This window comes from Aquarana catesbeiana, linkage group LG09 (assembly GCF_042186555.1).
Source record: "Aquarana catesbeiana isolate 2022-GZ linkage group LG09, ASM4218655v1, whole genome shotgun sequence".
Classification (NCBI taxonomy): domain Eukaryota; kingdom Metazoa; phylum Chordata; class Amphibia; order Anura; family Ranidae; genus Aquarana; species Aquarana catesbeiana.
The window spans coordinates 148,223,930-148,238,132 of NC_133332.1; the positions used below are offsets into that span (position 1 = coordinate 148,223,930).

At 48.9% G+C, this 14,203-nt stretch overlaps 1 protein-coding gene across 4 annotated transcripts in view; it reads left to right on the forward strand.

Moving 5' to 3' along the window:
* Positions 1–491: 491 nt before the first annotated feature.
* The window catches only part of FMR1 (fragile X messenger ribonucleoprotein 1), a 102,993-nt gene continuing 89,281 nt past the window's right edge, over positions 492–14,203 (forward strand). For 3 of the 4 annotated variants that reach the window (XM_073599262.1, XM_073599264.1, XM_073599263.1), the window contains exons 1-2: positions 577–878; positions 13,677–13,729. In XM_073599262.1, the coding sequence (XP_073455363.1) occupies positions 828–878; positions 13,677–13,729 (104 nt within the window). In that variant the 5' untranslated portion in view covers positions 577–827. The other variant, XM_073599266.1, reaches the window with a different exon arrangement.

The window sequence follows — 14,203 nt, forward strand, 5'->3', positions numbered from 1 at the left end:
AAAAGAAAATGTTTTGGCTTTAAGTTCACTCTGTCAATAAAGATTATTTTGGTTTATTTCCTGTCATGCGGTCAGCAAAGGTGTATGTCTTATACAAGCACTGTGCCAGCACTTACAGCTGGTCATGGGGTGAAGATAAAAGGCACCAAAATGGAGATATTGCCCCCAGAGGTCAATGTCACCTGAAGCCCAATGTATTTCTCCATACAAGTGCCCCCTTTAGGCTGAGCGCTCTAATCACTGAGCAGGCTTCTCTGGTGTGAGCTTTGCTGCCTGAAGCCACATGGGCGACACCAGAGGGGCCCTCTCCTCCCAACTCAGGCCCCATCCCTCGCGTTCCTCTCCCGCCGCCAGACGCGCTCTTCAGCCACACCCCTGTCTGCTCCCTCACCTCCATGGCAACCCCAACCCCACTCTGACGTCACCACAGAAGCCTTCGCCAACTACCTAGAAATGTATAACGGCGTAATGAGCGATTGCTGATTGGCCACATTTACGCTCAGTCCGCGCACTATTGGCTCTCGGCTTTGTCAGTCACCCGGGACGTCACGGTCGGAGCAAGGCAAGCAGGTTAGGTTGCGCCTGCTGTATGTGTGAATGGGCGTGATCGAAGCCGCGGCCTCCGTCACGTGATCGCGGTTTAATGTTTACATTCGAGACGGGTGAGGGGGGAATCCTGTGCCAGGCGGGGGCCCGTTTCGCTTTCATTTCCCGGGAGGAGGTGGAGGAGGGGGCGGCCGGCGGGCCTCATGCTGCGCTCAAGCCGCTGACGAGGGAGACAGAGGCCTGCAAAGACCGCCTTAGCCGCTGCCATCGTGCCGAGCAACATGGAGGAGCTGGTGGTGGAAGTGCGGGGCTCCAATGGAGCCTTCTACAAGGTGAGGCCTCATGCGTCCACCTCGGCCCAACATAGAGCTGTAGGTAAGCCGCAGCATCGCTGGGGGTACTACAGGTGCCAGCATGCTCTGCATAAGTCTGTGTGGGAAGCCTTGCTGGCATTTGCAGTTCCCCAGCGGCTGGAGAGCCCCAGGTCCTCCTAACCTAGACGGGTGAATGTTAGTGAGGCCGGGCCTACCTCTACACATAATGACTTGCAAACTTCCCCTCCCTCCATTCATACTTCAGTCCTCCCCTGTCTGCTCACAGCATCAGTACCAGCATCAGTACCAGTGCCATCTTCTTCACCTGTCCTGCCTGGCAGGGACACTGACCTGGGTATCCTCATCCTCCCCATCCCCGATCCTCATCCTCCCCATCCCCGATCCTCATCCTCCCCATCCCCGATCCTCATCCTCCCCATCCCCGATCCTCATCCTCCCCATCCCCGATCCTCATCCTCCCCATCTTCCCGATCCCCATCTTCCTCATCCCCATCTTCCTCATCCCCGATCCCCATCCCCGATCCCCATCCCCGATCCCCATCTTCCCCATCCCCGATCCCCATCTTCCTCATCCCCGATCCCCATCTTCCTCATCCCCGATCCCCATCTTCCCCATCCCCGATCTTCCCCATCCCCGATCTTCCCCATCCCCGATCTTCCCCATCCCCGATCTTCCCCATCCCCGATCTTCCTCATCCCCGATCTTCCCCATCCCCGATCTTCCTCATCCCCGATCTTCCTCATCCCCGATCTTCCCCATCCCCGATCTTCCCCATCCCCGATCCTCATCCTCCCCATCTTCCCCATCCCCGATCCCCGGTCCTCATCTTCCCCATCCCCGATCCTCATCCTCCCCATCTTCCCCATCCCCGATCCTCATCCTCCCCATCTTCCCCATCCCCGAACCTCATCCTCCCCATCTTCCCCATCCCTGATCCTCCCCATCTTCCCCATCCCGAACCTCATCCTCCCCATCCCCGAACCTCATCCTCCCCATCTTCCCCATCCCCGAACCTCATCCTCCCCATCTTCCCCATCCCCGAACCTCATCCTCCCCATCTTCCCCATCCCCGAACCTCATCCTCCCCATCTTCCCCATCCCCGAACCTCATCCTCCCCATCTTCCCCATCCCCGAACCTCATCCTCCCCATCTTCCCCATCCCCGAACCTCATCCTCCCCATCTTCCCCATCCCCGAACCTCATCCTCCCCATCTTCCCCATCCCCGAACCTCATCTTCCCCATCCCCGATCCTCACCCTCCCCATCCCCGATCCTCACCCTCCCCATCCCCGATCCTCACCCTCCCCATCCCCGATCCTCACCCTCCCCATCCCCGAACCTCACCTTCCCCATCCCCGATCCTCACCCTCCCCATCCCCGATCCTCACCCTCCCCATCCCCGATCCTCACCCTCCCCATCCCCGATCCTCACCCTCCCCATCCCCGATCCTCACCCTCCCCATCCCCGATCCTCACCCTCCCCGATCCTCATCTACCCAATCCTCATTGCTGAATCTCATCTACCCTATCCCCAATCCTCATCCTCCTAATCTGATTATCATCATCTCTGATCTCCATCCTCTTTAGCTCTGATTCTCATTCTCCCTGATCCTGATTCTCCTCATCACTGAGCCTCCTCATCACTGATCCTCCTCCTCATCTCCTGATCCTCCTCCTCATCTCCTGATCCTCCTCCTCATCTCCTGATCCTCCTCCTCATCTCTGATCCTCCTCATCTCTGATCCTCCTCATCTCTGATCCTCCTCATCTCTGATCCTCCTCATCTCTGATCCTCCTCATCTCTGATCCTCCTCATCTCTGATCCTCCTCCTCCTCATCTGTGATCCTTCTCCTCCTCATCTGTGATCCTCCTCCTCCTCATCTCTGATCCTCCTCCTCCTCATCTCTGATCCTCCTCCTCCTCATCTCTGATCCTCCTCCTCCTCATCTCTGATCCTCCTCCTCCTCATCTCTGATCCTCCTCCTCCTCATCTCTGATCCTCCTCCTCCTCATCTCTGATCCTCCTCCTCCTCATCTCTGATCCTCCTCCTCCTCATCTCTGATCCTCCTCCTCCTCATCTCTGATCCTCCTCCTCCTCATCTCTGATCCTCCTCCTCCTCATCTCTGATCCTCCTCCTCATCTCTGATCCTCCTCCTCATCTCTGATCCTCCTCCTTCTCCTCATCTCTGATCCTCCTCCTTCTCCTCATCTCTGATCCTCCTCCTCCTCATCTCTGATCCTCCTCCTCCTCATCTCTGATCCTCCTCTCTGATCCTCCTCCTCCTCTCTGATCCTCCTCCTCATCTCTGATCCTCCTCCTCATCTCTGATCCTCCTCCTCCTCCTCCTCATCTCTGATCCTCCTCCTCCTCCTCATCTCTGATCCTCCTCCTCCTCCTCATCTCTGATCTTCCTCCTCCTCATCTCTGATCTTCCTCCTCCTCATCTCTGATCTTCCTCCTCCTCATCTCTGATCCTCCTCCTCCTCCTCATCTCTGATCCTCCTCCTCATCTCTGATCCTCCTCCTCCTCCTCATCTCTGATCCTCCTCCTCCTCCTCATCTCTGATCCTCCTCCTCCTCCTCATCTCTGATCCTCCTCCTCCTCCTCATCTCTGATCCTCCTCCTCCTCCTCATCTCTGATCCTCCTCCTCCTCCTCATCTCTGATCCTCCTCCTCCTCCTCATCTCTGATCCTCCTCCTCCTCCTCATCTCTGATCCTCCTCATCTCTGATCCTCCTCCTCCTCCTCATCTCTGATCCTCCTCATCTCTGATCCTCCTCATCTCTGATCCTCCTCCTCATCTCTGATCCTCCTCCTCATCTCTGATCCTCCTCCTCATCTCTGATCCTCCTCCTCATCTCTGATCCTCCTCCTCATCTCTGATCCTCCTCATCTCTGATCCTCCTCATCTCTGATCCTCCTCCTCATCTCTGATCCTCCTCATCTCTGATCCTCCTCCTCATCTCTGATCCTCCTCCTCATCTCTGATCCTCCTCCTCATCTCTGATCCTCCTCCTCATCTCTGATCCTCCTCCTCCTCATCTCTGATCCTCCTCCTCCTCATCTCTGATCCTCCTCCTCCTCATCTCTGATCCTCCTCCTCCTCATCTCTGATCCTCCTCCTCCTCCTCCTCATCTCTGATCCTCCTCCTCATCTCTGATCCTCCTCCTCCTCCTCCTCCTCCTCATCTCTGATCCTCCTCCTCCTCATCTCTGATCCTCCTCCTCCTCATCTCTGATCCTCCTCCTCCTCATCTCTGATCCTCCTCCTCCTCCTCCTCCTCCTCATCATCTCTGATCCTCCTCCTCCTCATCTCTGATCCTCCTCATCTCTGATCCTCCTCCTCCTCATCTCTGATCCTCCTCCTCCTTCTCCGATCCTCCTCCTCCTTCTCCGATCCTCACTATTCTCTCCTCCTTCTCCGATCCTCATTCTCCTCCTCCTCCTCTTCTCCGATCCTCATTCTCCTCCTCCTCTTCTTCTCCGATCCTCGTTGTCCTCTTCTTCTCCGATCCTCGTTGTCCTCTTCTTCTCCGATCCTCGTTGTCCTCTTCTTCTCCGATCCTCGTTGTCCTCTTCTTCTCCGATCCTCGTTGTCCTCTTCTTCTCCGATCCTCGTTGTCCTCTTCTTCTCCGATCCTCGTTGTCCTCTTCTTCTCCGATCCTCGTTGTCCTCCTCTTCTCCGATCCTCGTTGTCCTCCTCCTCCTCCTCCTCTTCTCCGATCCTCGTTGTCCTCCTCCTCCTCCTCCTCTTCTCCGATCCTCGTTGTCCTCCTCCTCCTCCTCTTCTCCGATCCTCGTTGTCCTCCTCCTCCTCCTCCTCTTCTCCGATCCTCGTTGTCCTCCTCCTCCTCCTCCTCTTCTCCGATCCTCGTTGTCCTCCTCCTCCTCCTCCTCTTCTCCGATCCTCGTTGTCCTCCTCCTCCTCTTCTCCGATCCTCGTTGTCCTCCTCCTCCTCTTCTCCGATCCTCGTTGTCCTCCTCCTCCTCCTCCTCTTCTCCGATCCTCGTTGTCCTCCTCCTCCTCCTCCTCTTCTCCGATCCTCGTTGTCCTCCTCCTCCTCCTCCTCTTCTCCGATCCTCGTTGTCCTCCTCCTCCTCCTCCTCTTCTCCGATCCTCGTTGTCCTCCTCCTCCTCCTCCTCTTCTCCGATCCTCGTTGTCCTCCTCCTCCTCCTCCTCTTCTCCGATCCTCGTTGTCCTCCTCCTCCTCTTCTCCGATCCTCGTTGTCCTCCTCCTCCTCCTCCTCTTCTCCGATCCTCGTTGTCCTCCTCCTCCTCTTCTCCGATCCTCGTTGTCCTCCTCCTCCTCTTCTCCGATCCTCGTTGTCCTCCTCCTCCTCCTCCTCCTCTTCTCCGATCCTCGTTGTCCTCCTCCTCCTCCTCCTCTTCTCCGATCCTCGTTGTCCTCCTCCTCCTCCTCCTCTTCTCCGATCCTCGTTGTCCTCCTCCTCCTCCTCCTCTTCTCCGATCCTCGTTGTCCTCCTCCTCTTCTCCGATCCTCGTTCTCGTCCTCGTCCTCCTCTTCTCCGATCCTCGTTCTCGTCCTCCTCCTCCTCTTTGGTCCCTCATCGCTTATCCCCTTTTTCCCCTATCCCCGTCCTCCCCATCTCTGATTCCTCACTCTGGACTCCTCCTACTGATCACTGATCCTTACTCTCCCCCCCTCAGCAGCAGCAATGCCACCTTCACCTGTCCTGCTTCACAAGGAGACCGAGCTGGGCATTCCTGTGATCCCTATCCTCCTCTTCTTTAGCATTAGTGCCATCTTTACCTGTCCTGCCTGACAGAGAGATAGTCTTGGGTATCCTTATTGTCTCTAATCTTTTTCTCCTCACCTCTAATCCCCACCCTGTAAAGCAGTGTTAAACCTAAAAGCAAACCTTTATTATATTGCAGCTTACCAGTTTTTAAATGTGATGGCTGAATTAGTTTTATTTTTTTAGGCTTTCTTTCTTCTATTCTCTTCTTCTTCTATCAGTTTACATGGATGAGACAAACCATTTAACACTGGTAGGGGTGATTTAAAATGATCAGATTTTATTTATACATGAAAAACATTTATCCCAAAAGGAAAAAAAGCTGTTGCTGTAACTCATTATACAGTGTGAGCTGGAGTTCGGCTTCAGTTTATTGTATTTAAATCTGTTAGTACATTTAACATGCTACCCCCCCCCCCCCCCCCCCCCCCCGATGACATGGCTGCTGTGCCTTCTGTTCTCATTCCTCCAGAGTTGTGTTTCACTAATACAGGAGCTGTGTTACTGGCCAGATCACCATGTAATATCAGAGGGAAAAAGCCAAAGGAAAATAAACTGATGCAGCCACAACATCTAATGATTGATAAGCTGCAACATTATACATTTTGGTTTTAGTTTTGATTTTGGGTTTAACACCGCTTTAGGTTCACACTATAGCGATGTCAGACATTGCATGTGATTTGCACTTTATTGCTCTGCGAACCAATTTGGGGGTGTCATTAAGTTTATATTGACCCCTGCAGCGGTTCACAGAGGGAAGTGTGAACCGTCGGCGATTTGGGTGCGATGCAGGAACCCGCACTGAACTCGCAGGGTTTCCCGCATCAAGTGTGAACCAAGCCTTAATCCCCATCCTCCTCCTCATTAGTATCTTCACCTCTCTTGTCTGGGAGGAAGACTAACCTGGCTATTGTTATTCTCCTCATCTCTAATCCCCATTGTTCTTCTTCTCCTCCTCCTCCTCCTCCTCCTCCTCCTCCTCCTCCTCAGCAGCAGTGCTGTCTTCCACCTGTTTTGCCAGGCAGAGAGACAGCCATTTGCAACCTCTTCAACTCTAACCCCTATCCTCCTCCTCCTCAGCAGCATTAGTGCTATCTTACACCTGTCCTGCCAACTAGGAAGACATCATCACCATTTCTGTCCCCATTCACCTCAGCAGTAGGAGTGCCATCTTCCATCTATCCTGGCAGGTGGATAAACCTGGACATCATCTTAATCTCTTGTCCTTACTCCACCTTCCAGCGGTCCTGCCAACCACTGATATGGACCTGGGCATCCTCTCCTTCTTCTATTTGCAGCAGCAGGGTCATTATCCATCTGTTCCACCTGACAGGGCGGTCCTCTCTAATCCCCTTTTAACAGTAGCAGTGCCAACATATACCTGTTCTGCCTGGCAGAGAGACAGGCCTGGGTTCCATTTCCATCCTCCTATCAAAAGCAGCAGTGCTATCTTCACCTATTCTGGTGAGACAGACCTGGATATCCTCTCCATCTTTAATCCCGTTCCTTGTGGTCCTGCTGTTTCTAGTTTCACTACCTCAATCATCACCTACAATGAACACTCCCCTTTTCAGGATGGACACGTAAATGATGTCATCTCCATGTAGGTCAGGGCATGATTGTCTTGGGTTATGAACACACTGCATTACATTTGGGGAAACCAACATGAGTATCAGAATATATCAATTGCATTTCATGTAAAGATACAAGGTAAATGTGGTGAAATGGGAAAAGCTTTGCTTGGGTGTATGATACACCCTTTTTATTTCTTTATTTTTATGTACATTTTGTAATGCATAAAGGGTAGGCATCCATAAGATAAGAAATTGCACTTTGTAAAATACCCTTTTGGAGAGTAATGTTCAGGCTTTTACAGTAAAGTATGCTAGAGTAATAATGTGCAAGATGTAAACTTCCATAGCAGACAGTCAGATTTCATCCCACTGTTGTATAATCAATTAAAGATTAATTCTGCTTAAGTGCTTTGTTTTTTTTAAGCCTTGCACACCTGGGACTCCATTTTAAAGTGTATATGAAAACACAATTACAAAAAATCTTGCAACCTTCTAAATTTGTTTTCCATATTTTTGTTTTCAACAGTTTCAACCAAACTGTAAAACCATCCATTGGCTGGTGTCATAACTGATCACATATGATGCATCATGGCAGTTGAAGATCAAACCAAGGGCAAGATGGCAGCTTCCTTGACTGAAAACGATAGGAGGGTTTACTTCCACCTTGAAGCTCGCCTAAACACGGCAGCTCCTAAACTCTGCTAAATCCTACATGCAGGCTTGTATGGAGTTGAGTTTAGGAGCTACTAGTGTACATGAAGTCATGAAGTCTAATGTCCTGTAGACACGACTTGTTTTGCCGTCGGAATAAACCAATAGCTTCTGTCTTGTACTTGCTTCAGAGCATGCGTCGGAACAGCATACAGACGAGCGTTTTTTCCGATAGTAATTTGTTCCGTCGGAAAAATACAGAACGTGTTGTGTTCTCTATCTAAGTTCGTCTGAATTTTCGATGGAAAAAGTCCGATGGGGCATACACACGGTCGGAATATACGATGAAAAGCTCCCATCGGACTCTTTCTGTCGGAAATTCCGCTCGTGTGTACGCGGCATAAGACTTCAGTTGCATACTTGTCCTTGATCAGTGCTCCATAATGCACTAAATCTGAAGATAGCCAGGAACTAACATTCCATAAGGATTTAGCAGCGGTACCTCACCTAATTCGGTTAGGACAGCGTTCCTTTAACTTGAGCGCAAAGAGCATTTGCATTAAAAGCCAATAGAAATTCTGTAGATCTACAGGTAGATAAAGGCAGAGATGTTGCCCATAGAAGCTTGATCAGATTTTTTACTGTGATTTATGATGCGCTTGCACTTTGTTTATCCTCTAGCATACCCCAAAAATGTGTATCTTATTGCAAATAAGTTTCATGTACAGTACTCAATTGTTCCTCTAGTTTTCTGAAATGGTCATTACTTTTTGCTTTGTTATTAAAAATATCCAAAGAAAGAAATACTATACTATTCAAAGACTGCTTTCCCATAGCAATAATCAGATTTTCTGTATCCCCTACTGCAAAATATATAAGAAACCTCACTGATGTTTGTAGATGCACTCTTGGCTTTATGCAGAGCCTGGAGTGGGTCGTTATTTATTTTTGGATTTAATGGTCACACAACATTAAAAAAAAAAAAAAAAAAGAATGTTTTTATGAGTTCATATTCATAGTGTATTGTGTTTCACCTTCACTGTCACTTTTGCCTTGCTTCTTAAAATATGATAAATCATTGGATATAACATCACTATTCAACAAGTATACTGAATCGCACGAAGACAATGACAGGACAACGAAGACTTCAGCTTTGTATAACTGAATAACCTTTCTTGTTTCCTTGTGCTTGTACAGGTCCTTGAAGTATTCATTGTACACAGAGCTTAATGACCAGCCATAACCATCAACATGGCAGCATCTACAGGCTCTTTTTTTTTTTTCTTTCTCTTTTCTCTTATATGCACGAGCCTTCAGATCTAAGGTCCTCTTGATTTGTCATGATTCTTTGAGAGAGTGATGTGAAACATGTCAGAAAATAACTTTTTTTCTGCTGGCTAATTAATCAAAAGATAAATATTATTTTGCATCTCAGTGTGCATCGTTCCTGTTTGTACAATTTAAGGCTGTTTTCACACTGGGGCAGGCGTTAACGGTAAACGCCGCTAGTTTTAGCGAAGCTATTCGCCCGCTAGCGGGGTGCTTTTAACCCCCCCCCAGCAGCTGATCAAAAGGGTTAAATGCGCCCATGCCTATTCATTTTCAAGTCCTGCAAGCACATTGCCCCAGTGTAAAATCACTCGGGCTTTCACACTGGGACTGCAGGGGAGGCGTTTTTCGGGTGCTATTTTTCGCCCAAAAGCGCCTGAAAAGCACCTCAGCGTGAAAGGGGTCTTAATGACATTGTCTGTTTCAATATAAAAATGTAAACGTTGACAGCACTCAAAACCAACACAACAGTTGAATAAAATGTTTGTGTCTTTTTGTCTTGGAGTAACTCCAGTGGCAGGATGTCCTCAACACAAGTTTTATTTCTACCAAACTGCCACATATATTACAAAACAAAACTGTGCTGTTGGGATACACAATGGATTTTCTGTAATCAAGAATTGAGGTAATCAAATAATTCAACTGCCTAAAGGTAACACATTTGTTAGTTTTAGGCTCTGTTCACACCTAAACCGGCCACGAATCGCACAGCAATGCTGTGCATCCCTGTTCTCCATGTCAGGGACAAATCAGGGCAGAATCTTTGCCTGAATTCGGCTTCAAACTGAGCGAAAGACACACACAGCATTTCTGTGCAGTGCGCTCTGCAGCCGCCCCGGAGATATGTGAATCGGCTCCATAGAGAGCCGGTCACATTCTCCTGCTATGCGAATTGCATGCGGAGAATCCCTCATCCAATTCGCATAGGTGTGAATCCAGCCTTATAAGAGAAATGCCTTAGGCTCCATTCACACCTTGACATTCCGAATCGCCGCAAGAAGCGCTTGCGATCCCCGCTCCTTTCAATGGCACCCAAATTGTGGCGCGATTGTCGCCTGGTGAACCGTGGTAAAAGCATGCAAACAGAATAGTGGGACGCCTGTCACCCGAAAGAAGTGGCGGAACTTCTTTTGGGCAACAGGCATCTCGAGATTCTGTTTGCATGATTTTCCCGTAATCTGTCAGGCAGCAAAATCACAAGTGTATTCAGCGTTTCGCGGCGATTCCACCCGCGGTCCAGAACGCCATGGCTTGAATGGGGCCTTACGTTTTAAAATTGTAGTCACCAGGGGATCAAACACAGTCCACATCGATCTATGATTGAATCCACACTACTGATAGTAGGCAGCATCTAGTGTTACCGATTGATTTCACAATTCCCGGGGAGTTGTGATCCCTTGAAAGTAACTTCCAGATTTTCACTAGATACAGCATCTTAAAATGCAATGAGTTGCAACAAACCTTTTGGTCAAATTCACAGTTAAGCTTTAAAGCAAAAGTGCTTTTGATGCCTGTTGTTACCTTTTTTATTAAACAGAAAATCTTCTGCTCCATTCTCTGATTTGGTTCACTGATTTGGGTCTTTTTGATCTAATGGTTCAGGTTCTGCCAACTGTATCCACCGGGACTTGTGCAGTGATTCCCTCCCGCACACACACTGTCTTCCCTTTGCCTCTTGGGATATGCATGTCACATAAAGGAGGAAGGGGGCGGGCCTACCGCCACATCATCAGGAGTCACGCCAGCTAAACCAGGAAGAACTGGCGGGCCGCTTGATAATGTAATCTATATGCCGGCGTGGGACTGAGAGGTGGCAAAAATGAATTGAGTAAGGTTCATTTAAAGCAGAACTAAACCCATTGATTTAATTTTTTCCCGAAACAATTGTATTCAAAGCATGCAATGAATGATGAGTATCTCATTTGATTGCTCTGTCAAACCATTAAATGGTTGGTGTCGTAACTGTTCACTAACTGATCACATGTGCAGCACCATGGCAAGTACAGATCAAACAGTGGCTAACATGGCAGCTTCCTTGACTGTAAAGAATAGGAGGGTTTATTTCTGCTTTAAAGGAAACATTCAACTCTTCTAACGTGTTGCACACATATTCAGGTTGTAACCTGTTAGTGCTGCAGCTACCCCCACACCCCCCGATCCCTGCTGTGACAGCAGAACAGGGATCTCTTCCCCGTGTCTGCTGCCACAATTCAAAAAAAAGGTGTGGCCATGCGGGGCTCCGACCACCCAAATCGAGTCACTCATTAACACTCTTCTGTGAATGGGAAACTACAACTACCGACTGCCTTTGCAGCTGTCGGGTTGTAGTTCTCAATGAACTACCACGGCGCTGTTGAGTGTCGTGTTAGTTCATGGAAAGTTCCTGTCAGTGTGTAACTGATTGCTCGTATGAGGTACAAGCACACCAAGACTGCAAGAGCACTGCATTGCACCCACGATCTGCTGATTGTGAGCGCAATGCTTTGCTTTACTGTTTTCCAATAAAAAAAATGAACTTTTTTTTTTTTTTTTTTCCCCTGCAAAAAGATGTGCATTTATTTTTTTTATTTTTTTTTTAAAGGTGAACTTATCCTTTAAACCCTTACATATGCCCAGTGAAGTGACTATCATCAGGTGAAACAGAGATGAACGTACATAAATTGTACCTGACACAAAATCTGGCAGTATCTCTCAGCAGCAGAAAGCAGGGGGAGGGGATCTGAATTCACACACGGCACAGCTCAGAGACAAGAAGCCTAAAGCCTCGTACACACGATGCGATTGTTGGCCAACCGAGTGTCTGATTTTTGTCTTAAGGGGGTGTGCCAGGATCTTGTCTTGCATACTAGCGGTACAAATTGTCGTGCAACAAACACGAACGTAGTGAAGTACTACGAGGAATTTCAGCTCTTGAGCGCCACCCTTTGGGCCCCTTCTGCCAATTTAGTGTTTGATCATTGATTCCGGATTTGTGTACTTACCATACCAAAATCTGACAACAGACCGTTGTCCGCCGAAAATTTACTAGCCTGCCATCCAACATTTGTTGGCTGAAAGCCAACAATTGTCAAAAGGAGCGTACTAACGGTCAGATTATAGGACAACAGTCTTTCAACAGACAATTTCCTGCCAACAATCGCATTGTGTGTACGAGGCTTTAGGCCGGGTTCACACTGGTACGACACGACAGTAGTACCGCTTTGGATCCGACTTTTCCCTGCGACTTGAAGTCCGCCATGCGCCTGACTTCAATAAACAGGGATCCGACTTTGATCCCCGACAATACCAGGCACTGTATCTGCTATGGATCTTTGTGCGTTCCCCCTAATGTAAAAAAAAAAAAAAAATGGCATGGGTTCCCCCTCCAAGAGCATACCAGTCCCTTTTGGTCTGGTATGGATTTTAAGGGGAACCCCCATGCCAAAAAAAATGGCGTGGGGCTCCCCCCAAAATCCATACTAGACCCTTAACCAAGCACACAGCCTGGCAGGTCAGGAAAGGGGGTGGGGATGAGCGAGCGCCCCCCCGAACTGTACCAGGCTGCATGCCCTCAACATGGGGGGGGTGCTTTGGGGCAGGGGGGGCCCTGCACCCCTCACCCCAAAGCACCTTTTCCCTATGTTGATGAGGACAAGGGCCTCTTCCCTGGCCGTTGGTTGTCGGGGTCTGCGGGCGGGGGGCTTATCGGAATCTGGAAGCCCCCTTTACCAATGGGGCCCCCAGATCCCGGCCCCCCACCCTATGTGAGTGAGTATGGGTTACATTGTACCCCTACCCATTCACCTAAAAAAAAATGTTAAAAATAAAACACATAACACAGGTTTTTAAGGTAATTTATTAAGGCAGCTCCGTCATCTCTTCAGATTTCTTCTCCCCTCTCCGACTATTCTGCCTCCTCCACTGACGTCTTCTGCTGGTTCTTCTCCCCTCTCCGGGTCTTCTCCGCTGTTGTCTTCTAGCCCTCTCCAGCTCTTCTCTCTCTCAGCTCTGTTGTGTTCTCCCTCTGTTCTTCCTATATTGACTCGGCGCTCTCTCCTGCTCTAATGCTGGGTGCATGGTGTGCCACTACTTATATTGGCATGGGGCGGGGGTCACCGGAGGCCCGCCCCTTATGACGTTACCACCCCATCATGCCCTGGGTGGTGACATCATAAGGGGTGGGGCCTCTGGGTGACATCACCCGGTGACCCCGCCCCATGCCAATATAAGTAGTGGCACACTGCGTACCCGGCATTAGAGCGAGAGAGAGCATCGAGTCAACATCATAAGGAGAACACAGCGGAGAAGAGCGAGAAGATAGCAGACAGAGAGAGAAGAACCGTACATATGTAAGTGTAAAAATTTATATTTTGTATTGCCTCACGTTTTTAGCATTTTTTTTTTAGATATAGGAGTAGTGTTAAACTAATATTTCTAAATGCTGCAAACCAATCAGTTAATGTTTTGCTTCATTAAGTTTTCTTTCTCTTGCAGGCCTTTGTGAAAGATGTACATGAGGATTCCATTACGGTTACTTTCGAGAATAAGTAAGTACCTGGTTTATTGGTAATTAAAGCAAGACATACTGAGAGTTTTTCAGTGATTTCTTTTAGAATGAAGTGAGTTACTTCCTTATCTTCCTCTCTGATGTCATCTGGGAGTCAGCTTTCTATTCTGGTTTTTAAGCTGGCTCCCTGATGATGTGACACTGCACATTTACATCATCGGGGGGCTGGCTTTAATAAACGGGAAAAGACAATCCGCTACCTGAGGATACTGCATGGCTTATGCGCAGTAGATAGTCTCTGAATTGTATTTTTGAAATCACAAACTCAGCAAATACAAATACTGGCCAAGGCCAAGCCGATCTAAATTTTGCCTATGTGAGAATTGCAAAGTGGGAGCGGGTACCTGTTGAAAAAGGAAGAAAAAAAACACCAAATTTGTTAAAGGAGGGAGGAAGGAAGGGGGTGAGTGTTGGTCCACTTTAGGATGATTACCAAGGTTTTATATTTTGTACC